The sequence below is a fragment of the Moschus berezovskii genome, chromosome 25 (genome assembly GCF_049115385.1).
Source record: "Moschus berezovskii isolate FMDL1 chromosome 25, NW_MosBer_1.0, whole genome shotgun sequence".
Lineage (NCBI taxonomy): Eukaryota > Metazoa > Chordata > Mammalia > Artiodactyla > Moschidae > Moschus > Moschus berezovskii.
Window position 1 is genome coordinate 22,777,265 of NC_142484.1, and position 24,738 is coordinate 22,802,002.

Sequence of the window (24,738 nt, forward strand, 5' to 3'; positions counted from 1 at the left end):
CATCACCGACTCTGTGGACATGAGTTTGAGTGTACTCCGGGAGTTGGTGATAGACAGGGAGGCCTGGCGTGCTGTGATTCATGGGGTCGCGGAGAGTCGGACACGACTGAGCGACTGAACTGAGCTGAACTGAACTGAATACACTTTTAAGAGTCAGACACGACTTAGCAACTGGAACAATAACAATACACGTTAAATGAGGAAGCAATGATGAATTTCCTCCAGATTACCTTCCAACATATCACTCGTATGCTCAAATACCTTTAACAGTTCCCCTCTGCCTGATAATCTTTCCAACTCTTTATCAGGTATTCAAGAAAAAAATACCTCCAAAATGAGTTATCAACGATTTATCAACGAAGCTTATCTGGTTGAAACTCTGCAACAACCAGTCTAGATTTTTTTATCCCATGAACATGCCATACCTAAGTGTGTGCCTTTGCCTGTTTTCCCATTCCTGGAATGTCTCTCTCACTCTTTGCTATTTATTTGAATCCTATTCATTCTTCCAAAGTGCAGTTCAATGATGGCCTGCATAGAATTTTCTCCTGTCATTTCAACCCATGTTAAATGCTCACTTGTAAGTGTCTAAGCACTGTAAGTCTAAAATACATTCATTCTGGCCCTTAATCAAAGAGTACCCTATACTTTTAATGTCAGCCAAAATAGCTTTATTAAAAATTTTGTCTTATTGCTCTAAAATAATTTTTTAAAAGATTTTTTGATGTGGACCATTTTAAAAATCTTTCATTTTTTACAAGATTGCTTCTATTTTATGTTTTGGTTTTCTGGCCCCAGGCATGTGGGATCTCAGCTCCCTGAGCAGGGACTGAACCCAACCCTCTGCATTGGAAGGCAAAGTCTTCACCACTGGACCATCAGGGAAGTCCCTAGAATAATTTTTAAGAATGGTGAAGGAAGAGGCTGTGCTCTGTGCCTCTTCTGGATCACACTGACAACTTACAGTAGTGAGTAGATATACTTGTTTAAAATGAATAAAAATTAGCAAACTTAGGATAACACACTTTTATCACCAGACCAACCTGACTATAGCATGAGAGAAATAATAAAGAGAAAAAAGAGATTATTGAATTAAATAGGGAAAGCAATATTATGGGATAGGAAAAAGGGCTTTCAAATCCAGGGGGACTAGATTTTATGAATGGTCTCCATGGTAGGGACAGAGCACAGAGCAAGTAACTGGTTAAAAGAAAAAAGGGGGGGCCATAAGGGTAAATAAAGAGTGAATATTCTGTTTAAAAGGTGAGAAAGAGACAGGAGGTATGCACCTAGGGAGAAAGTCTGGAACTAGGAAAGCTAAGCAAGACTGCAGGATGGGAAAGTAAAGGAAAGAATTCTGTACATGCTTTGTGTGTGTATAGAAGTCGCTCAGTCAAGTCTGACTCTTTGCAACACCATGGACTGTAGCCTGCCAGGCTCCTCTGTCCATGGGATTTTCCAGGAAAGAATGCTAGAGTGGGTTGCCATGCCCTCCTCCAGGGGATCTTCCAGACCCAGCGACTGAACCTGGGTCTCCTGCGTTGCAGGCAGATTCTTTACCGTATGAGCCACCAAGGAATACCTGTGTATGCTTTAGGGTTTATTTAAATGTTGCTCTCCAGAAAATTAAACTTTTAAATTCATCCTGGATGCTGAAATTCAAATACAAAATATAAAAATAAAAATATATAACCTAAGGAGTCTTGCCTTTTATTTACAGAAGAGTAAATACAATTAGTATGACACATTTGTAGAGTTTATTCACAATACAGGGTCCCACATACAAAAGGCACTCAAATGTGGAAGGAAAACCAGCTAGGCTCCACAACTGGAGTCCCCAGAACTGTGCATATATGCATACCATGGCCTCTGGTGAGACAGATTATCAATATACATAACTAATAAACATGTATTTCTTACCTTTGTCTTCTCCCTGCTCACCAATAACCCATACTTCTTTTCCTGAAGTCTGTGCCTTCAAGACGTTTGTAATAATATATTGTAATCTCTGTGAATCCAGATTGCACCCAATTCCAATCACTCGGTTTGCAGGAAATGCACTCAGTTTCCAAGTCACATAGGTCATGATTTCCACTAAATATTACATGCAAGGTGAAAATATAAATTATTTTTTAAAATATACTTCTAGCCTAGTTCCTAAACAAAATATTTTAATAAGCATATCAAAACCTGTATATATTCTTCTTAGGTCTTAAATGCACTATGAAGCATTATTTATTTTTATTATATATTATATAAATTTTTTAATTAACAATTAAAAACAACTAACCAGTATTCAGCATCATTTTACATAACTTTATATTAAATATAAATTTTTAAGAGTGGAAAACAGATCATGTCCTAGAGCGGTTAAGGATGAAAGATGAAAACTGGGTTTGGAAAACCAGAAGATAATTTTTTTCATTGATCAAGTTCTCTTTTACATCTAGCTTAAGGTGAATGTCTACCTTGAAATTAAAATACTGATTCATACACCACCACCATGTAGTACAGCATTATCAATAAAAACACAACCATTTTTTTATTCTGTGCCAAAAAGATGTCAGGAATTTAAGACCAACGTCTTTCAATCAATTACTGTAAGAAAACAAGTGAAATGACACAACCATTTTTTTATTCTGTGCCAAAAAGATGTCAGGAATTTAAGACCAACGTCTTTCAATCAATTACTGTAAGAAAACAAGTGAAATGCCTATCATACTCTTCTATTGGGAACATTAAAAAAAAAAATCTGTTCACCCATTTAAGTCCAGTACCATCTAATCCTTTGAAAAAATTTCTCAAGTAATCTGAGAAACAATTTAAAATAAAAAATGTTAAAAATCCACTCTGGTGTGCTCACTAGTTATGACACTTCAGAGTTAACAAAAGGTTCTTCCTACAAGATACTGCATCTTTCACTTGGGCGTTTAACTGTTTTCTCACTGAGAAAGGCATGGCTGGAACATATTAACCTGGAACATATTAAAAGTAGTACTGCATAAAAAATTATAAGTTGTAGCCTTCTAGTTTAATGCCAGTCAGTAGTAGTAACTGGCTGACAGGATGTGGAAAGTACTGCCTTATTCATCCAAAGAGCGATTTAACTGAATACTCCAGCTGTCCCTTTATAACCCTGTTTTATGACTTTTATCAGAAATGGCAATTCTACTGAGGAACTGGGCCATCAAATGCATTTAGAATAAAACCTTATACCTGGCTGAGATGCAACGAGCAGGATGCCATGCTGACTATAATGCCCCAGAGCCGGGACAAGGGCTCTGAACATGTCCACGTTGCTCTGCACCACATCGAGGTAGGACTGAGACCTCCCCAGAGAGTTGACTGTGAAGACCACCACCTTGGAATGAGCAGAGGCAGACAAATCTAATGAATAAAAAGAAACAGTCTGAGCTCAACATAAAGGTTTTAACCAAGTTCTTGTTCATGATGATCAGGTTTTTCTTTTCTACAATTACACAGCTTTTAGCAGTTGCCTCCAGATCAACCCTGTCTCCATAGGAAGGATACAAAATGCTGAGATCTGCTCCAGAAAGAGACTTAGAAGCAACAGTGTATCCCAAGGGAGGGAAGAGCAGAAAGGATAAAATAAAGAACAGAATCCAGACTTTACAAGCAGGAAGGGATTTGGGTTTTTATATAATTCATAATTTTCTTAGAAAAAATAAATATATGCTATAGGCAGAATGAACCTATAATCACTTACATCACTGATTTTTAAACTATAAGTTTAGGAGTCCCAGAGTTCCTTGAAAGTGACTTAGATATCATGCTGCTGCTGCTGCGTCACTTCAGTCGTGTCCGACTCTGTGTGACCCCATAGACGGAAGCCCATCAGGCTCCCCTGTCCCTGGGATTCTCCAGGCAAGAACACTGGAGTGGGTTGCCATTTCCTTCTCCAATGTGTGAAAGTGAAAAGTGAAAGTGAAGTCGCTCAGTCGTATCCGACCTTTAGCGACCCCACGGACTGCAGCCTACCAGGCTCCTCCATCCATGGGATTTTCTAGGCAAGAGTACTGGAGTGGCTTGCCATTGCCTTCTCCGCAGATATCATGCAGGAATGGTAAAAAGTAGAAAGATGGCTGGCAGGCACAGCTTCATGCTATTTACTTTGACCTCTGCAAGCAGTGCAGTGTTGCTTGTATCTGCTTTATTTATTAAGGATTCTACTCCAAAAAGGAAAAAAATGATCTGAAAATCTTTAAGTAGTGTTGGCTCATTTTCTTTTTCTTACGTTGAAGCCCAGTATCTTGGTTTTAGGTTCTTCTAATGGGACTTACATATAAACAATTGTTATGACATAGGAAAAGCTGTTCAGAATTCATGCCTCTGACCCTTAAGCACACTTAAGCTATTTCACAACTGCATTACTCTCTATTACACAGTATGTCTTGCAGTAAACTGAGACTAAAATCGCTCAGTCGTGTCCGACTCTTTGTGATCCCATGGACTGTAGCCTACCAGGCTCCTCTGTCCATGGGATTTCCCAGGCAAGTGTACTTGAGTGGGTTGCCATTTCCTTCTCCAGGGAATCTTCCCGACCTAGGGATCAAACCCAGGTCTCCCACATTGCAGGCAGCACTTTACTGTCTGAGCCACCAGGGAAGCATTGTCTTGCAGTAAGTACATGCCAAAACAGTGGCCAGAATTATCAGCATCAGTAACAGCAGAAAAATAATAAAGTAACTAGAGAGATACCAGTTCAGTCAACACGTATAAATCTTTATTAGCATCCTAGTGAGACAATGAGTAGATTCCAGGGTTTACAGTCTTAATTAAGCCTCTTAAGGCCATTTTTCTAAACAGGTTGCAGAAGGGAACCTGTGTGCAATGTGTCTGTGAGATGCATTGTCCAATTTTAGTTCATATTCTGACACAATTGTGGGGGTTGCTGCTGCTGCTGCTAAGTCACTTCAGTCGTGTCCGACTCTGTGTGACCCCATAGACGGAAGCCCACCAGGCTCCCCAGTCCCTGGGATTCTCCAGGCAAGAACACTGGAGTGGGTTGCCATTTCCTTCTCTAGTGTGTGAAAGTGAAAAGTGAAAGTGAAGTCGCTCAGTCGTGTCCGACTCTTAGCGACCCCATGGACTGCAGCCCACCAGGCTCAACCATCCATGGGATTTTCTAGGCAAGAGTACTGGAGTGGCTTGCCATTGCCTTCTCCGAACTGTGGGGGTAGAGATCCTAAAAACTGAGGTCCTAGATTTTAATTATGTTTCTTCATGAGTATTCTTAATTCCTATGTTCTAATGCTCAGAGGAAAAACCTGGTGATGAGTCTAAATCTCAGTACTGGAAAACATTAGAAGTGAAAGGTATATAGTTAACACTTCCACATCACTTCTATATGCCAGGTACTGTTCTAAGACCTTGACATGCACGTACTCATTTAATGTAATCCACAACACACTGTGGGGTCCATATCATCCCCATTTTACAGATGAGGAGTCTGAGGCACAGAGAAGTTTAGTCACTTGCTCAAAGTTATAGAGCTAGTAAATAGCAGAGTCAGAATTAAAGCCCAGGCAATCTGGCTTCAGAGTGCTGATAAACATTATGCTATATTTAGAAACTCAGTCCTATTGATATCTGGAAGGAAGAGGGAGCTTGTCCATATTATTAAATATCAGTGAACAGGTAACTATGACCCTACAAAAAAGATAGGCCCCAACCTATCTTGCCAGGATTTTTCTTTTCTTTTCCTCCTGTAGCTTCCTCTACTCCGAATGATGGAAATGCCCTCACCCTCAAGGATGACTTAGAAGTAAACAGAGCAGTACCAAGTTCAAGAAAGGCTTCCTGCTTCAAAGCCTTTTACTCTCTCTATAAGCCTGAGGTGGACACCAGGCTTCTGTAAGTTTAAAAAGCACACCAGTGATTCTCACACAAGTGATCAACCTATAACCCACTGACTATTGAGCAAATTTTACTTTGTTCCATATGTCAGCAACAATTTATAATATTCAACTATTGAACATTTTTTTCTCCGGACACAGACATAGCCATACACACATTTTGGAGTGAATCATAAGAAATTGGTAACAAACTTATTTGAAATGATAGCTCAGCTGCTTATTGTGTGATTAAAGCCACAATCTCTCTGAGCAATCTATAAAATAAACTAAGAGCAGTAATGGGACATGAATACATGTAAATTAGCTAGAATATATTACTGACTCCCTGAAAAAAATGGCATCTATAATTATTATTAAGGGATAAGAGACCAACATAATAGTGTCTTAAGCCAGGAAATGACATGATCAAAATAATATCATAGGATAATTATTCTATTAGCTCTGTTTAGTACAAAAGAAATCAGCAAGAAGGAAACAGGAACCTTCTTATACTGCTGGTGAGAGTATAAATTAGTAAAACTCAAAAATATGTCTTTTAAAAAACACCTTTTGTGACTTCCCTGGTAGACCAGTGGTTAGGACTCTGTGCTTCCACTGCAGAGGGTAAGCACTGAATCCCTGCTCTGGGAACTAAGATCCTGCATGCCTCAAGGCACAGCCAAAATTAAAGAAAAATTTTACTTAACATAAATAGAAACAACTTTTGACCCAGTAATTCTACTTTATCCTACTGGGTAGAGAAATACATAGAGATTTTTACATTACAATGTTCTCTGTAGCATTATTTGTAATCACCAAAAAACAAACAAACAACAAAAATGTCTACCAATAGGAGATACTCATCCATATGATGGAGTATTATTAAGAAGCTGTTCAAAGAAATACAGGTATTTAGATCTCTATGTGCTGTTAATAATGATCTTCAAAATGATAATATAAATTTATCAATAACTTAAACACAGAATTGCCATATGATCTGGCAATTCCACTTCTGGGGACATCCCTAAAGGACCTGAAAAGAGGTGTTCAAACAAATACTTGTACATACATGCTCACAGCAGGACTACTCACAATAGCAAAAAGATGCAACCCAATATGTATAGCAACTGATAAACAGATAAATAAAATGTGGCATATCTACACCACAGAATATTAGTCAGCCATAAAAAGGAGGGATGCACTGATACACGCTACAATATGCATGAACCCTGAAAACATTATGCTAAGTGATAAAAGCCAGGCACAAAGGCCACGTGCCATATAATTCCATTCATATGAAATATCCAGAAAAGGCAAATCCACAAAACAGGTCAGTGATTGCCAGGGCCTTGGGGAGAGGGGGAAATAGGGGAGTGATTGCTTAAGGTATGGAGGGTTTCCTTCGGGGGTAGGAAAAATGTTCTGGAACGATAGTGGTGATGGTTGCACAACACTGTGAAAGTGTGACTGTCACTAATGTAAATTTACACATATGTATTTTAGCACAATAGAAAAAAAAAAGAGATAAAAATATTAAGTGCAAAAAACAAGTGCAGAACCAGTTTCCCCAATATGACTCCTAAAGCAACTACTCTTTTAACAATTCCTCATTATTTATCCAAATTTAGTCTATGCACACACTGTTTGTTTACATATATATAGTATGGACATTTGCAGGGCCATATACACACATGTATATCCTTCTCCGAAGTATTTTAGCAGCTATTTTAAAAAATCCAAACAGAGCAAAGTACAACTCTAGGATGATCATCAATGCCTGTCGTGATGGGGCATTAGTAAAATGTCAAAATGAGCTTACTTTACAATAATTATTAATGCACTTTTCCTTATCATAGAACATATCTGAGATGTTAGTAATATTAAATCACTTCATATAATACTAATTAAATTGTTATCAGGACTATGCAATCAAAATTAACAAGGGGAACATGAAAGTTACCCCAAAATAGTACTCATTCATTCAAAACTCCTTACTCGGTGGCAAGCACCAAACCCTATATATTTACTCCAAGGATTGTAGTCTTTCAATTATCTGAAACAATGGTTACTGATGGTTAATCAGAGACACAGGAAGAAAGTTTCCTCGGGTCCTAAATGGCCTCACAACCTCTAGGGTCCACGTGCTAAGCAGTCTCTCCTGGAGAGATCTGGAAGGGTTAAGAGGTCCCTTAAGAATTTCAGTACCTGCTAACAGCAGGCACAAGAGAATACTCAGCTCCCCAAAGGATCCTACAAAAGGTTCATTAAGGCAACTACTGTACTCTTTCCAGAGAAGGAAAATAAAGCCATTGTATCTTACAAGGATCAAGAGACTTGCCACAACTACTATACCCAATGTTTATAAGCTACAGGTACAATTTCAACTTTTATGATCCACTGTGGTTCTTAGTACATTTGGTTTGTGAAATCATATGTCTCATTATTTCACTTGGAAAATATGGTTAAGAATACTGGAGACCTGCGTAAGGAAAGGCAAAGGAAAGGTAAGCAACTATAACATATTACAACCTGACTGACTCTAGCTATAACCTGGTTTCTGAGACTAAACATTCTCTAGTTCAATGGTCTTCCAATTATTTTGATCCTGTATCCCTGGTAATAAGGTAATTTTAATCCCCAATCATATTTATATTCACCTACATATATATGTATCTATACTAATATATTACATACATTGTTAAATAGATGCAAATCTTTTGAATTAAAAAGAGGAAATAAAAATTACTTTTTAACATTTTAAATTTCATTTATTAATGATATAAGTTCTCTTTTTGTTCCTGTTAAAATTCACTTAAACAATATATTTTTAGTGAAATCAATGTGAATTCAATTAAAAAAAAAAAAGTCTTGGGTTAGCACTTTGCTATATACCAAGAGGTATATATTAATTCCCATTTTACAGATAATAAGATTGAACTTCGAGAGATTATATAATCTGGCAAATGGCAAAACTAGTATGCAAACCCCAATCTGTCTAACTCTAAAAACAGTGTTGTTAATCAATATATTATGAAAAAGGAAGAATTTAGAGAAAATAATTTATACTAAGGTGTGAGTCAGACACCAAGAATAAATCCTTCCAACCAATACGAATGTTATCTGCTTATCTCTTATTAACATCATTAGTTGTAATCTCTCTATGACTAAGTCCTTTAATTTATATGAATCTTAGTTTCCCAATATGTAAAGTGAGGGACTTGGAATAGGTGATCTTTAAGATGCTTTCAGTATTAAAATTCTAGGACTCCAGGCAGAACACAGAGAATTTTTTAGGGCAGTGAAATACTATTTGATACTATAATGGTAAACACGTTTGATTTGTCCACATTCATAGAATTCACAGACAAGAGTGAATCCCAACGTAAACTATCGACTTTAGATGATAATGATGTGTCCAAGGAAGTTTGTCAATTGTACTACTCAAGTAGGGGATGCTGACAATGCAGAGCCTATGCATGTACAGGGCAGGAGGTAGACAGAAAACCTCTGTACCTTCTGCCCAACAGCACCCTGAACCTGAAACTGCCCTAAAAAATATAGTCTACAGAAAAACTGACTCAAATACAGAGGCAAACAAGGCACAAATCTTTGAAGCAGAATAGCCAGACCTTTGCTGATCTCCACATTAGGCAGGTTGAAGATGTCAAGGTCCATCATCCCTCCTTTAGTCCCTTCTGAGAAGTCTAAAAGGACCAGTTTGTCTGCAACGCCCTGGACAGTGCAAAAGGAAAAAGAACAGTATTACACTGAACATGGCCAGTTACTCAGCTGACAAGCTCAGGAATGTGTGTGTGTGTCTGCTCAGGCCCGCAGTTGTATCCAACTCTGTGATGCCATGGACTGTAGGCCACCAGGCTTCTCTGTCCATGGAATTTTTCAGGCAAGAATACTGGAGCAAGTTGCCATTTCCTACTCCAGGGGATCTTCCTGACCTACATCCGTTGCATCTTCTGCATTGGCGGGCGGATTCTTTACCACTGCACCACCTGGGAAGCCCCAAGAAGAACATACACAGGCCTTACATGCTCTCTTATGAAGGAAGTAAGACAACAGCAATAAAAGGGATATACGAGCAAAAAAACAATACCATGTATTTGAATGACGTGACCCTTTGGCTTAACTAAAAACTGTGTTCTAGCAGGGTTTAAATAGAAAGTCACAGACTGCAGGTTTCCATAGATGGGATTGAGTAATAAAGACGACACGGTGCACTCAATATGTTTGCTGCTGTTTTTGAGTTTGTTTTTGTTTTGTCATAACTTCCATTCTGAAGAATCTAAAGTAATTTTTCTTGGGTCTATTTTATCACCATTGGTCATTTAGCATTTGGTTATTTTAGCACCATTTGGTCATTTCTAGCATGAAGGTCAACATTAATGCCAAGTTTCTCTAAAGAAAACAAAAAAAGATAATAGACATAGAACTAAAACAAAACCAATAATCATGCAGTTCTCTCTCCCAGAGATCTCATGGAAAATACTCCACATGCCAGTAGACAGCTCCCTGGGTGCCATGGTGGGTTGACTGTTCAAGACGGCATAGAAACTCCTGAGAGTCAATTTACCTTTGTGAGAGTCCTTTTGCCAAAAAGTAAAGGACCTGAGCATCTCTCCTAACTTAGAGCTTCTCAGCCTTTAAGAGGTCACCATTTAATACATCAGTGAAGCACACTGATCATGAGGGATACTTTTAAACTGCAGATCTGGAACAGGGCCTGAGATCAGGCATTTCTAATAAGATCTCAGATGATGCCAATGCCACACATTGGGTAGTAAGTATCTAGAATACAGGATCCATAAACAGAATGCCCTGCCTCAAACCCTGGCTCCTTTTATTAACAGTGTGATTTGGGGCAAATTAGGTAACCTCCCTATGCCCTGGTTTCTCCACTTGTCAAATGACAGTAATGATAGTACCTAAGCCATAAGGTTGTTGTGAAAATGAATTAAGTGTTTAGATGAGTGCCTGGTACCTAGCAAACATTTAGTAAAGGTCAGTTATTGCTATGACCATCATTACAACTACTGCCATTATTATGACTACTGCACTAGTTGAATATTGTTGCACTATTTGAATACTGTACCTCGGATCAAAATATTAACTTTTTTTCCTGTTGTTTTGCTTTTGTTGGGCTGCATGGGCATGTGGGATCTTTGTTCCCCAACCAAGGATCAAACTCCTACCTCTACATTGGAAGTGCAGTCTTAACCACTGGAATGCCATGGAATTCCTCAGAACTCTTTGAGATCCCATGGATTGCAGCCCACCAGGCTCCTCTGTCCATGGGGATTCCCTAGGCAAGAATATTGGAGTGGGCTGCCATGCCCCTCCTCCAGGGGATCTTCCCAACCCAGGGATCAGACCCACGTCTCTAGCACTATAGGTGGATTCTTTACCATCTGAGCCACCAGGTAAGCCCAAGAATAGTGTAGCCTATCCCTTCTCCAGGGGATCTTCCTGACCCAGGAATCGAACCAGGGTCTCCTGCATAGAAGGAGGATTCTTTATCAGCTGAGCTACCAGAGAAGCCCACTTACTACATTTACCAAAAGCAAGTAAAATTGATAAAACTCAGTACTGTTAGGGATGCCAAAATGAGATTGATGTGTACATTGTTATTAGTAGCATAGATTACTTCTGCCTCTCTGAAGAGCAACCTAGCAATATGTAGTAAGTGCCATAAAAACTATTCATGCCCTCTGACTCATAGTACTATTTCTGAGCTTCTGTACACCCAAAAGAAAATTCACACAAGAAAACAAGCAACTTCTAAGGCAACGTTTACAGAAATACTCTATTTAGTAACAAAAGATCTGCAAACATTTCAAATTCCAATTAAGAAGGAAGAGCACCCTCAGATGGAAGATGGAGGAAATGAAACTATAACGTGCTGCAAGTTAGCGTATACTGTCCTGAATAGTCAGCTTTAAAATCTCCTAGCTCCCTGGATATAATTTCACTCTTTGCTTAAGCAGAACCTACCTCCGAGACATAAGTGAATCTTAAATAGAAAGAGATGAATTTACATGTCAATCAATCAAATTTTAATAGAACAGAAACTCAAATACCAGTTACCAAACAAATATATCAAGGGAGAGCCAGTCTATTTGGGGCTACGTTGCTCAAATGACACAGACATGCTATTACCACAACGCTGGGGACACTGGGCTGGGGAGGGTCTTCTCAACTTACCTGGAGGGAGATTTAACCCTTTCTAAAAATAATTTATATACAAAAGATCCAGTAAAAAAGGACTGATGAAAAAATAGACAAATCTCAGACCACTGTAAAATATCACATCAGGAACTATGATCCTAAAATAAAGTGGAGTAATTACACAAGAAAAGGCAATTTTTAAAAATGTTAACTTTAGAAAGAGCTAAATTAAGTTTTATATAAAATAAGAGTTTAATTAAAGCAGCATGACTCAGAAAACACAAAAGCATTTGTGACTAAGTCAGATGAGTGTCAACCTGAGGTTCCCTTGGATTAGGATGATGAGCCCATTGTTCAAACCAGGTTTTCAAAACCTAGTCCATGACTAATTACTAATTATGAAACAACATTACTAATGAGAGCTTTCAGCTATTTTTTTGTCAACTTACTAAATATATTTTAAGGCAAAATGAGGTTTTCCCACATGACAAAATGAAGCCATTATTTCTTGTGTGTTAAAACAGAAACTGCCGAAAAGTGTAGCAATATGACATGTATTTATAACCACTATGCTTACGTACTTTGGCTGAAATTGCTAAAGTGCAGGCAATTCCCAGTTCTCCACCTCCAACCACGGTAATTTTACTGACTGTTTTATTCTCACGATTTGCCCAGTTCTTTGAATTTATATCTGAGACACCTAAAAAGAAAAGCAGATTATCATAATTTAAAAATAATATCAAAAGTCTTTTTAGCATTAAAAAAAACACCAAACTTTAATAACTTGGACAGAAAAGATGGTACTAGGCACTCCATACAGGCATTCAAAAATATTTTTGAACAAATGAAATAAAAGACAGGACTCTCATATTAAATACTTTACTAGAGGCCACCACTTTAAAAAGAAAATGTCTAAGCTTTAAAAAAATAGGATTTCCATAATTTTGAAAAACATTGTGACTTTTACTGCTCTACTCTACAAGGCAAAAAAATATTTAAAACTTACTAAACTGTTGCAAGCATGGTTATTTTCCTTTGTCCTCAATGAAAAACAATGAGAATCACAGATTCTCTGGTCCAATATACTGAACGAGGAAAAAAGCTAAACACACATATAATGAAAAAGGTTTTGGATCATTAATATATATCAAATGGTTTTGAACAAAACAAATTATTTTATCTGTCAGGATAAAAGTAATCTTCTACATTTTAAGAAACCATATTCATTGGAACTATATAGTAATACCCTATGATAAATATATAGGAATTTTTTGATCCAACACAATTATGTATATACACAGGCATGTACTTATTTATAGAAATCAAGTAGCAGAGAATAAAGGATATTAGTGAGAAACTGTAAACTCATAATGCTATTATTAACAAAAATACAAACCTTCAGTGATTTTTGCAATATAGGCTAGCAAGTCTACCTGCCGTGCCTCGTCAGATGATGACAGAGAATACAGGGGAAGTTCCTCTTGAAATTTGGCAATCATTTCTTTAATTAATCCAACAATGACAGATTTAGGCTACAGAATACACAAAAGGAAAAGTTACGCATAAATTTTGCTAAGGCATACTACCTTATTAATCTATACATTGTTAGAGTTAGCCAAGAGAATATTGCATAATGCTCTCATTTTTTGAAAACCCATACAAACCCATACAAAAATTACATAGTACTTGTAACTGAAAAACTTAATTCTTTTAATTAAAAAATACAGGGAGAAGTGCTAAAACTACGTCTCCAAAAAGGGCAACAACAGCATAAATGTGTTTACTAGAAGAGTACCTATATGTGGGAGCAGTCTTTATCTGCCTTTCTAAAATTTTTTTTATTTGTAAATAACTGCAGATTTACAGAAAAGCTGGCAAAAAAACAGTACAAAGAATCTTCATATGTTCTTCACTTAGATTGCTCACATTTAAACATTTTATCACATGTCCTTTCTCAGTGCCTTTCCCTCTATTTTCCAAACCAATTGAGAATAAACTGCAGATATGATACCCCTTCACCCCAAATACTTTAGCATATATTTCCTAAAAGAAAAAACAAAACATTGTCCTATACAACCACTATCAAATAAGAAAGTTAATGCTCATAAAATACTTATCTAATCCGTTACTGCTTATTTGAACGCGTAAAACAACCTTAATGAAATGCACTTAACCTCTCTGAGCTTCAGTATTATTAGCAATATAATGTGAATAATAAATTCCAATAAATATGAGAAACAAACGAGCTAATGTATACAAATTATGTTGTGAGTGTAAAATATATGTTTATTATCATTATAAGGAATACTGAAAGTGGTTTGCTCATTTTAAAAATTGCTTAATTCTTCAATCTGAGTTTCACTCTATAAAGACAAAGAAGCCATTAGAATAAAAACACTCAAACACTTTTAAAGACCAAGTAGATAATACAATATGTGAAGCTGTCAAGTGTAAGAAAATTTGGGCAGATAGTCATTGTGGCAAATTTGAAAGAGTACATGTACAGTCACTCAAATTTATATTAAGAACATAACAAAGCAAAACAAAACCTCTTTGCTGTTCAAACAAAATTCTGTAGGCCTAATGCCGCACACTGACTCTTTTGGGGAAAATGTCTGCAATTCTCAACTTAAGTGACCTCCAGATTCCTTCTAGCTCCAAAACACTATATAATCATATTAATACTTTACAATTTCAACTGCATGTGGGACTTAATGCAGTACTTTTTTAATCATAACTCATACTTGTTTGAAGTGAAATATAGCTGATTTACAATGTGGTGTTAGTTTCAGGTATACAGCAATAGAGAGCAGATTATAGACATAAGTATATCTATCTAATCTCTTCCAGATGCCTTTCATTATAGCTTATTACCAGATATTGAATTACAGGGCTGTCCTGGTGGCTCAGTGGTAAAGAATCTGCCTGCCAATGCAGGAGATAGGGGTTCGATCCCTGACCCAGTTAAGACCCCACAGGCCATGGTGCCACAGAGCACATGTGTCACAACTACTGAGCCTGTGCTCTAGAGCCCAGGAGCTGCAACTCCTGACCACACGACACAACTGTTGAAGTCCGCGCGTTCTCCAGCCTGTGCTGCACACCAAGAGAAGACGCCGCAGTGAGAAGCTCCTGCCCTGCAGCTAGAGAGTAGCCACTGTATTAACAAAGACCCAGCACAGCCAAAAATGAATAAACATTAAAAAAAGGATATTGAATATAGTTCTCTGTGCTATCCCGTAGATCTTTTTAATCTATTTTATTCATGTATTTTTATTGTTTGGCCACATGGCACTACGTGTAGGATCTTAATTCCCTAACCCACGTACCCTGCATTGGAAGCGCAGAGTCTTAACCACTGGACCACCAGGGAAGTCTCTATGTATTTTATATATAGCAGTGTGTGTCTGTTCATCCCAAACCCCGAATTTATCCTTCAGTCCCCCTAAATGTAATTCTTTTAAATAAGGCCATTTAAATAATGTATCTTCTTTAAGACTAGTTTTGGCTTATAATGAAGAGGTTCAGAATAGTAAAGTGAAATCAACACTGTCTGAACTGGAACCAAGCACAACCTTGACTAGATTTTAGGACTACCTCTGAGTATTAAACAAACTATGAAAAGAGATGCCAAAGTAAACCAAAAAAAATAAACAAAGTAAACCAGAAAGAGGAAATAGGGAAGATAGGTTCACACAACAGGGCACACATGTAAAAAAAAAAGTTTTTTGTTTAAAAGAGAGTAAAAAAGGATGAAGGAAATAATCCAAAAATGAAGAAACATACGTGATAAATAAATGCATGACAAGATTTCAATTTCTCAAGTAACCAAAAAACTAAGCATTAAGGTTAAGACATCAATTTTGTCCTTCCAACTAACATATTTTTATCATGCCCTAGGGAAAACCACTAGACCATTCAGGTGTGACCTAAATCAAATCCCTTACGAATAAACAGAGGAAGTAACAAATAGATTCAAGGAATTAGATCTGATAGAGTGCCTGAAGAACTATGGATGGAGGTTTATGACACTGCACAGGAGGCAGTGATCAAGATCATCCCCAAGAAAAAGCAACACAAAAAGGCAAAATGGTTCTCCTAGGAGGCCTTACAAATAGCTGAGAAAAGAAGAGATGCAAAAGGCAAAGGAGAAAAGGAAAGATATAAGCATCTGAATGCACAGTTCCAAAGAATAGCCAAGGAGAGATAAGAAAGCCTTCCTCAATGATCAATGCAAATAAATAAAGGAAAACAATAGAATGGGAAAGACTAGACATAAGAAAGATTATCTCTTCAAGAAAATGAGAGATAACAAGAGAATATTTCATGCAAAGATGGGCACAATAAAGGACAGAAATGGTATGGACATAACAGAAGCAGAAGATATTAAGAAGAGGTGGCAAGATTACACAGAACTGTACAAAAAAGACCTTCATGACCCACAATACCACAATGGTGTGATCACTCACCTAAAGCCACCTGACCTGGAATGCAAAGTCAAGTGGGCCTTAGGAAGCATCACTACGAACAAAGCTGGTGGAGGTGATGCAATTCCAGTTGAGCTATTTCAAATCCTAAAAGATGATGCTGTGAAAGTGCTACACTCACTATGCCAGCAAATTTGGAAAACTCAGCAGTAGCCACAGGACTGGAAAAGGTACAGTTTCATTCCAATCCCAAAGAAAGGCAATGCCAGAAAATGCTCAAACTACTGCGCAACTGCACTCATCTCACACGCTAGCAGAGTAATGTTCAAAATTCTCCAAGCCAAGCTTCAACAGTACATGAAACGAGAACTTCCAGACATTCAAGCTGGATTTAGAAAAGGCAAAGGAACCAGGAATCAGATTGCCAACATCCGCTGGATCATCGAAAAAGCAAGAGAGTTCCAAGAAAACATCTACCTCTGCTTTACTGACTAGGCCAAAGCCTTTGATTGTGTGGATCAAAACAAACTGAAAAATTCTTAAAGAGATGGGAATACCAGACCACCTTACCTACCTCCAGAGAAGTCTGTATGCAGGTCAAGAAGCAAGTTAGAACTGGACATGGAAAAACAGACTGGTTCCAAATCAAGACTGTATATTGTCACCCTGCTTATTTAACTTATATGCAGAATACATCATGAGAAATGCCAGGCTGGATGAAGCACAATCTGGAACCAAGATTACCAGGAGAAATATCAATAACCTCAGATATGCAGAAAGTGAAGAAGAACTAAAGAGCCTCTTGATGAATGTAAAAGAGGAGAGTGAAAAAGCTGGCTTAAAACTCAACATTCAGAAAACTAAGATCATGGCATCTGGTCCCATCACTTCATGGCAAATAGATGGGGAAACAATGGAAACAGTTAGAGACTTTATTTTGGGGGGCTCCAAAAATCACTCCAGATGGTGACTGAAGCCAAGAAATTAAAAGACACTTGCTGCCTGGAAGAAAAGCTATGACCAACCTAGACAGCATATTAAAAAGCAGAGACATTACTTTGCCAACAAAGGTCCATCTAGTCAAGGCTATGGTTTTTCCAGTAGTCACGTATGGATGTGAGAGTTGGACCATAAAGAAAGCTGAGTGCCATGAACTCATGTTTTTGAACTGTGGTGTTGGAGAAGACTCTTGAAAGTCCCTTGGACTGCATGGAGATCCAAGTCCATCCTAAAGGAAATCAGTCCTGAATATTCATTGGAAGGACTGATGCTGAAGCTGAAACTCCAATACTTTGGTCACCTGATGCGAAGAACTGACTCACTGGAAAAGACCCTGATGCTGGGAAAGACTGAAGGCAGGAGAAGGGGCCGATAGAGGATAAGATGGTTTGGATGGCATCACCGACTCAATGAACATGAGTTTGAGCAAGCTCCGGGAGTTGGTGATAGACAGGGAAGCCTGGCATGCCGCAGTCCATGGGGTCGCAAAGAGGCAGACACAACTTAGCAACTGAACTGAATTCATCACATTTAACTGGTAATTTTATTATCTAAATCACCAAGCAACGCAAATAATCTACAAGTTCATCAAGTAAACTCCCCATCTAAACTCCACTACTGACAATTTGGTGTGCATGTTTTCCTTTTCTTACTCTTTTTTTTTCTTCTTTTTAGAAGTTTTCTTTATAGAAAACCATAAAACAAAGTGAAATGCATCCACAGTTGCACATCCTTTTACAATACCTATATAAAATAAGAAATGATAATTCTAACACCACCCTATACTTCAAGCTCATTCCTCTCTGATTCCTACAACTTTCTCAGTATATACAAATATATTATAAATTCTTTTCATAAAAGTTTTACTTACAAAAATGAGAGCATATTCTATATCCATAATAAATAATAATAATAATAAATGAACCATAGGGATAAGCCAAAGCTTGTTTTGTTTTAAAGATAATACCTTCTTTTATAGCACCCTTTAGAGCAAGGGTGCTATAAACCAGATACCCTCCTTCACTGATTTCTATTAATGGCAGAATCACAAGATTGGGTCTACTTCTTGGAAGGCAATTTGGGAAAATATAAGAATAGTCTTCAAAACATTTTAAAACTTTGATCCAATAATTTCATTCCGAGAGATTTATCATTAGAAAATTATTAAAGATTTATAAGAATGTACAAACATTTTATATTTACAAATATTTACATTTAAGGATGTTCATCATTAAATTTCTAACAAAGCAATTTACAAACATATCATGCAATATACTAATTCTGGATCACCAGGTAACCATTTAACAACCATGTGTTTTGAAAATACTAATATGGAAAAACGCTTAATATAATGATAGATGAAATATGTAGAATGCATAATCTGAGGGTTTCTTTTTGTTTTATGTTTTAAACCTGGGCCATATTTTTTTACTTTTATTTATCTGTTTATCTGGCCGTGTCCCATGGCACACAGGATTAGAGCCCTGAAACTGTGCTCCCTGCAGAGGAAGCTTGGAGTCTTATCCATTGGACTATCAGGGAAGTCCTTGTGAGGGCTTATAAAATATATAAACTAGTTTCATGCATCATCGGGGTGAATTTTTAAAACACTCAGTTAAAACAAGGCATGTGATAGAAGATTATATACAATATAATTAAATTTACATAAAGGTTAAAAAACAGGCAAAGCTACAAATAAATATACCTATTACACAAGAATCTTTACTGGGGAGGAACTAGGAAATAATGCCTCAATATTTTGCTAGTAGCTCTTCATTTGCTTTATCAAACAGCAAACGACAGGGAGTAAACAATGGTTGGTTCCCAGACCTGGAGAGAGCAGATTCAAGCAGGCTGCTGTCACCAGGGTTCTGGGACTTGGGTGACCCCCAGGGAGTTCAATTTCACAGTATGTTTAAAGACCATAAGAAGAATATCATTGAAAGAAAATTCAGTAACTTATTTGTACCATTAGTATCAAAGACAAACATTCAGAAAAATAAAAATTTTCAAAAGAAAATCCAAATTGATCTTACATGGCTCCAGTTTTGGAGATAGGGCAAGTATATTCTGCCTTGAGCATCCACATGCTTTCCAACTAAGATTCCCATATTTGCAGTTGGTTTTAAGAAGCAAATGGGGGGAGCAAAAGGGTGAGAATCCAAAATCCACAAACGAATAGGTATGTTATATGTATTACCTATTTGAGACAAAACAAACACATCTTCAAACAATAATGAAAAGCACACGTTATATTTATGGTATAGCTACGTGGCATCTTAAGACACAAGTCTAGACAAATTTATAGGTAAAGGACTGATGTAAACTGAGGCCTATTTCCCTATATTCATCCACATTCATATTGAAAACACGTTTCCATTAAAGCACCAGCATACATTTGAGGAAAATTAATCAAGACAATGGCCAGCTTATTCAATTCAATTCAGTAAATATTTATAGGACCTATTGTACTAGGAGTAAGGGATACAACTTTTTCTCTATATAACATTCTTTGCTCCACCCAAGTCATCTGTCTACAAGTCTATTTCCCCTTTAACACTATAAACATCTAAAGGCGATCATATATCATTCATTTCCATGTTCCCTACTACAGTGCCTAACATATTGGATGCGCGATAAAAGTGTCTTATATAAATAATGAATGAATGAATGAACAAATGAAAGATGAATTTGAGACTAGCCCTCAAGCTGCTCATTAATTAAAGATACTGTGACATACAAGCTGGGTTAGATACACAGAACTCAGAACTGAAAATAACCGTAACAGTCACCTTGTTCAGTGGCTCTTAAATTTTAGTGCACTGAGATAGGAACCCAAGTGAAAGCTCTTCCATGTATATGTACCATGTAACATGCTATGTAACAATGTCTACCATGCCTCAGTTCAGTTCAGTTCAGTCGCTCAGTCATGTCCGACTCTGCGACCCCATGGACTGCAGGACACCAGGCCTCCCTGTCCATCCCCAACTCCCGGAGCTTACTCAAACTCATGTCCATTGAGTCAGTGATGCCATCCAATTATCTCATCCTCTGTTGTCCCCTTCTCCTCACGCCTTCAATCTCTGCCAGCATCAGCGTCTTTTCTAGTGAGTCAGTTCTTCGCATCAGGTGTGAGAGCCAAAATCTGACTGCTTTGGTTTAGAGGAAGCCCAAAGCTAAACCCAAGTGCAAAAACTAACCTTAAAATAGAAATCTGATCAATTACCTTAACCCGTCTATTGAACCTCCCAATATTTGTTCCTGCTTTCATAGTCTTACTGCATATATTTTTCAATGTATTTCAAACATGGCTGCTCAGGAGCAAGAATGCCTAGGTTCAAATCCTAGTTCCACACATTACTAGCTATAGGATTTTAGTCAAGTTACTTAACTTCTCTGTGCTTCAATTACTTCCTCTACAAAAAAGAGTAATAAAAGCTCCTACTTCATAGGATTGTTGTAAGGATAAAATCAGTTAAGGTACATAAACTGCTCAGAACAGTACATGACATGGTAAGTACCATGTTGTGCTCAGTTGCTAAGTCATGTCTGACTCTGCGACCACATGGACTACAGTCCACCAGGCTTTTCTGTCCCAGGTAAGAATACTGTAAGTGGGTTACCATTTCCTTCTCCAGGAGATCCTCCCAACCCAGAGATTAAACCCGCAATTCCTGCACTGGCAGGAGGATTCTTTACTACCAAGCCACCCGGGAAGCACAGTAAGTACCATGATGGTTTGGCAATTTTTAACATTTTTTTCAAACCCATTTTAGAAACAAGCAAGGTATAAATAAAAAAGTTTTCTCCTCTACTGAAGAAATCTTTTCTCACTAAGGAAATCCTTTATTTTTTTCATCTTGCTTCCTCCTCCCCTAAGCACAATGATACTCAGCTCTGCCTGTGTATAAGAAACTCTTTAGGAACTCTGAAATATACCAATACCCAGTCCTTGCGCCCCCAAGTTTATGATTCAATGGGACCAGGTCTGGACAACATTTTTCAAAAGCTTCCCACGTAATTCTAAAGGACTGAAAGTCAGTACATAATAGAAACGTCCTGGTATGATTTTTACTATTTTATATCAGCAGTTCTCAGAACCATATTCCTCTTCTAACTTTATTGAAGTATTTTAAAATTTTGTTTTTATTTGGGTACAACTGACATATAACATATTTGTTTCAGATATACAACATAATCATTCAATATTTCTATATACTGCAAAATAATCGCCACAATAAGTCTAGTTACACCAGTCACCATACACAGTATCGAAGTACTTACAGTATGGGAACAGACATAGCTGTTGGTCCAAAGTTAACTTTATGATTATAAAGTCATGTGATCACAGCACCACAAAATGACTGACAAGTACTGAGACACATCGTCACATTTCTCCAGAATTCACTCTAACATTATATACTCTAGACTAGTGTTTTTCAAATGCTGGTCACAATCAATATCTCATGAAATTAATTTAGTGGACTGCAAACAATAAAATTTTTAAATGGACTCAAACAGAAAATGGCAGGTAGTATGGAATTTTAGTTATATACGTATATAACTATGCATATGCAAGTATTTCTTATTGTGGGTCACAATCAAACATTTAAAAGTCACTCTTTAGGCCATGGAATTTTTTTGTTTTGGAGTGGTAGTCCCAATCTCAATGGAGCCGTTTTCTAATGTTAATCACTACCCTTTAAAGAAAAGGAAACTAATGTCTACTGAAGTTATCTTCCTGGTTGATCAAGGTTCTGCTGCCTCCATCAGTGCCCCTCCCCAGCAGCGTTTATGCATTTTAATATCACACTCATGACAAAGCACGTGTGAGCCTGATTGCCATGGCATCCGGTCCCACTACTTCATGGCAAACAGATGGGGAAACAGTGACAGACTTTATTATTTGGGGCTCCAAAATCACTGCAGATGGTAACTGAAGTCACGAAATTAAAAGACACTTGCTCCTTGAAAGAAAAGTTATGACCAACCTAGACAGCATATTAAAAATCAGAGACATTACCTTGCCAACAAAGGTCCATCTAGTCAAAGTTATGGTTTTTCCAATGGTCATGTATGGATGTGAGAGTTGTACTATAAATAAAGCTGAGCTCCGAAGAATTGATGCTTTTGAACTGTGGTGTTGGAGAAGACTCTTGAAAGTCCCTTGGACTGTAAGGAGATCCAACCAGTCCATCCTAAAGGAAATCAGTCCTGAATATTCATTGAAAGGACTGATGTTGAAGCTGAAACTCTAATACTTTGGCCACCTGATGCAAAGAACTGACTCCTTTGAAAAGACCCTGATGCTGGGAAAGGTTGAAGGCGGGAGGAGAAGGGGACGACAGGGGATGAGATGGCTGGATGGCATCACTGACTCAATGGACATGTTTGAGTAAACTCTGGGAGTTGGTGATGAACAGGGAGGCCTGGCGTGTGTGGTTCATGGGGTCGCGGAGAGTCGGACACAACTGAGAGACTGAACTGAACTGAACTGAATGGGAGGTTAGATACAAGCTTAACCTCATCTTTTCTCAACTGTTTGAAATTTTCATCATGAACATGTATTTTTAAAAATTATATTTTATTTTGATAAGACTTGGCCTCTATTTTAAATTTTTTAAATTTATTTTTGGCTGTGCTGGGTCTTTCTTGCTGCACAGCTCTTCTCTAATTGCTGTGAGTGGCTGCAGCGCACGGGCTTCTCATTGAGGTGGCTTCTCCTAGAACACGGGCTCTAAGGCACTTGGTCTTCAATAGTTGTGGCACGTGGGCTCAGTAGTTACCAGGCTCTACAGCACAGGCTCAACAGTTGTGGGGCATGGGCTTAGCTGTCCTTGGCATGTGGGATCTTCCCTGATGAGGCATCAAACCCGTGTCTCCTGCATTGGCAGGTGGATTCTTGACCACTGAGCGACCAGGGAAGCCCAGTATGTATTATTACACTAACAAAACTAGTAACCAGAAGAGAGCAACAAAGGCAAAGAAATAATAATGGGTAACATTTAACTGGGCACTTACTATGTGCCAGGAACTGTAAAAGCCAAGAGCTTTACTTAAGAGCAGTGCACTTAATCCTCAAAATTCTAGAGTTAGGCTCTACCATCGGACCACATTACAGGCGAGAGAGAGAATACACTCTGACCTCCTCCTATCAGCTTAGAAATAACTAGTGTGCATCACAAGGAGTTGATATAATTCTAGTCAAAAGCAAAAGGGAAAAAAAGGGTGTACTATTCCCTGGTGGCTCAGAGGTTAAAGCGTCTGCCTCCAATGCGGGAGACCCGGGTTCGATCCCTGGGTCGGGAAGATCCCCTGGAGAAGGAAACGGTAACCCACTCCAGTATTCTTGCCTGGAGAATCCCATGGACGGAGAAGTCTGGTAGGCTACAGTCCATGGGGTCGCAAAGAGTCGGACACGACTGAGCGACGGAACGGAACAAAATGAAAACGTATTGCACTACTACCTTGGAATTACCACTAGCATAAGAATCAGTGACTCCACGGCTCCAGGAAGATGCAGAGGGCCAATGAGCGACACTTAAGATAACTTTTATGCCCTCTTGTTACCTCCCTACATGATTTAACAAGCAATGATTCATTTAAATCCGTAAGTTCCTCTGTCAATATGCAACTACCCTTGAAATCACAGGGGTTGCTAAGAACTATGAAATCAATCAATCCATCATAATTAAGAATTAATTACAGGTAAGTTAGTGATTTTTTTTTCCTTTCTGGGCCAATACTTAACTATTTTAACCTGTCAGGTCATCTGAAAATATGTTGCTTTTTTTGAGTTTTAATGGGCTCTGTGTTTTAAAATTTTCCTACTGGAGTTCTAAGTTCCAGTCTGATAACCAGCTGTGTGAGCTCAGATACACCACATGACCAGGATTCAGTTTCACCTATAGAATGGGGATAATGCTACATCATGCAGAGGGAAAGGAAGGGGAACAAAACATGCAATGGGAAAAAAATGTGGAACCCCTGCAGTTTTCTATGGAAAGCAGAGTAAACTCTCCACAAGCACAGGCTTATGTCTGTCCGGATCACTTGTGTGTACCTCAAAACCTAGCAGGGTAGTGGGCAGAAGCTGACATTCAATAAATAAATATCCACTGAACTGAATTGAATTTGTTGATATTAACACCTAGGCCTTCCTTCTCTGGGACAACATTCTGCTAAATCCAGTAAGGTTCAGTATAGATCATATACATTTTAAGTGAAGGAATTCCCTGCCAGTCCAGTGGGTAGGACTCAAAGCTTCCATTGCTGGGGGC

At 38.0% G+C, this 24,738-nt stretch overlaps 1 protein-coding gene across 3 annotated transcripts in view; it reads right to left on the reverse strand.

Moving 5' to 3' along the window:
* Positions 1-24,738, reverse strand: part of UEVLD (UEV and lactate/malate dehyrogenase domains) — a 53,035-nt gene that overhangs the window by 14,131 nt on the left and 14,166 nt on the right. Inside the window, exons 4-9 of one of the 3 annotated variants that reach the window (XM_055416015.2) lie at positions 19,495-19,658; positions 13,429-13,564; positions 12,614-12,732; positions 9,485-9,587; positions 3,217-3,387; positions 1,921-2,094 (exon numbers count right to left, since the gene is read on the reverse strand). In XM_055416015.2, the coding sequence (XP_055271990.1) occupies positions 1,921-2,094; positions 3,217-3,387; positions 9,485-9,587; positions 12,614-12,732; positions 13,429-13,564; positions 19,495-19,658 (867 nt within the window). The remainder of the gene's footprint in view (positions 1-1,920; positions 2,095-3,216; positions 3,388-9,484; positions 9,588-12,613; positions 12,733-13,428; positions 13,565-19,494; positions 19,659-24,738) is intronic. The other 2 variants (XM_088832082.1, XM_055416016.2) reach the window with 2 other exon arrangements.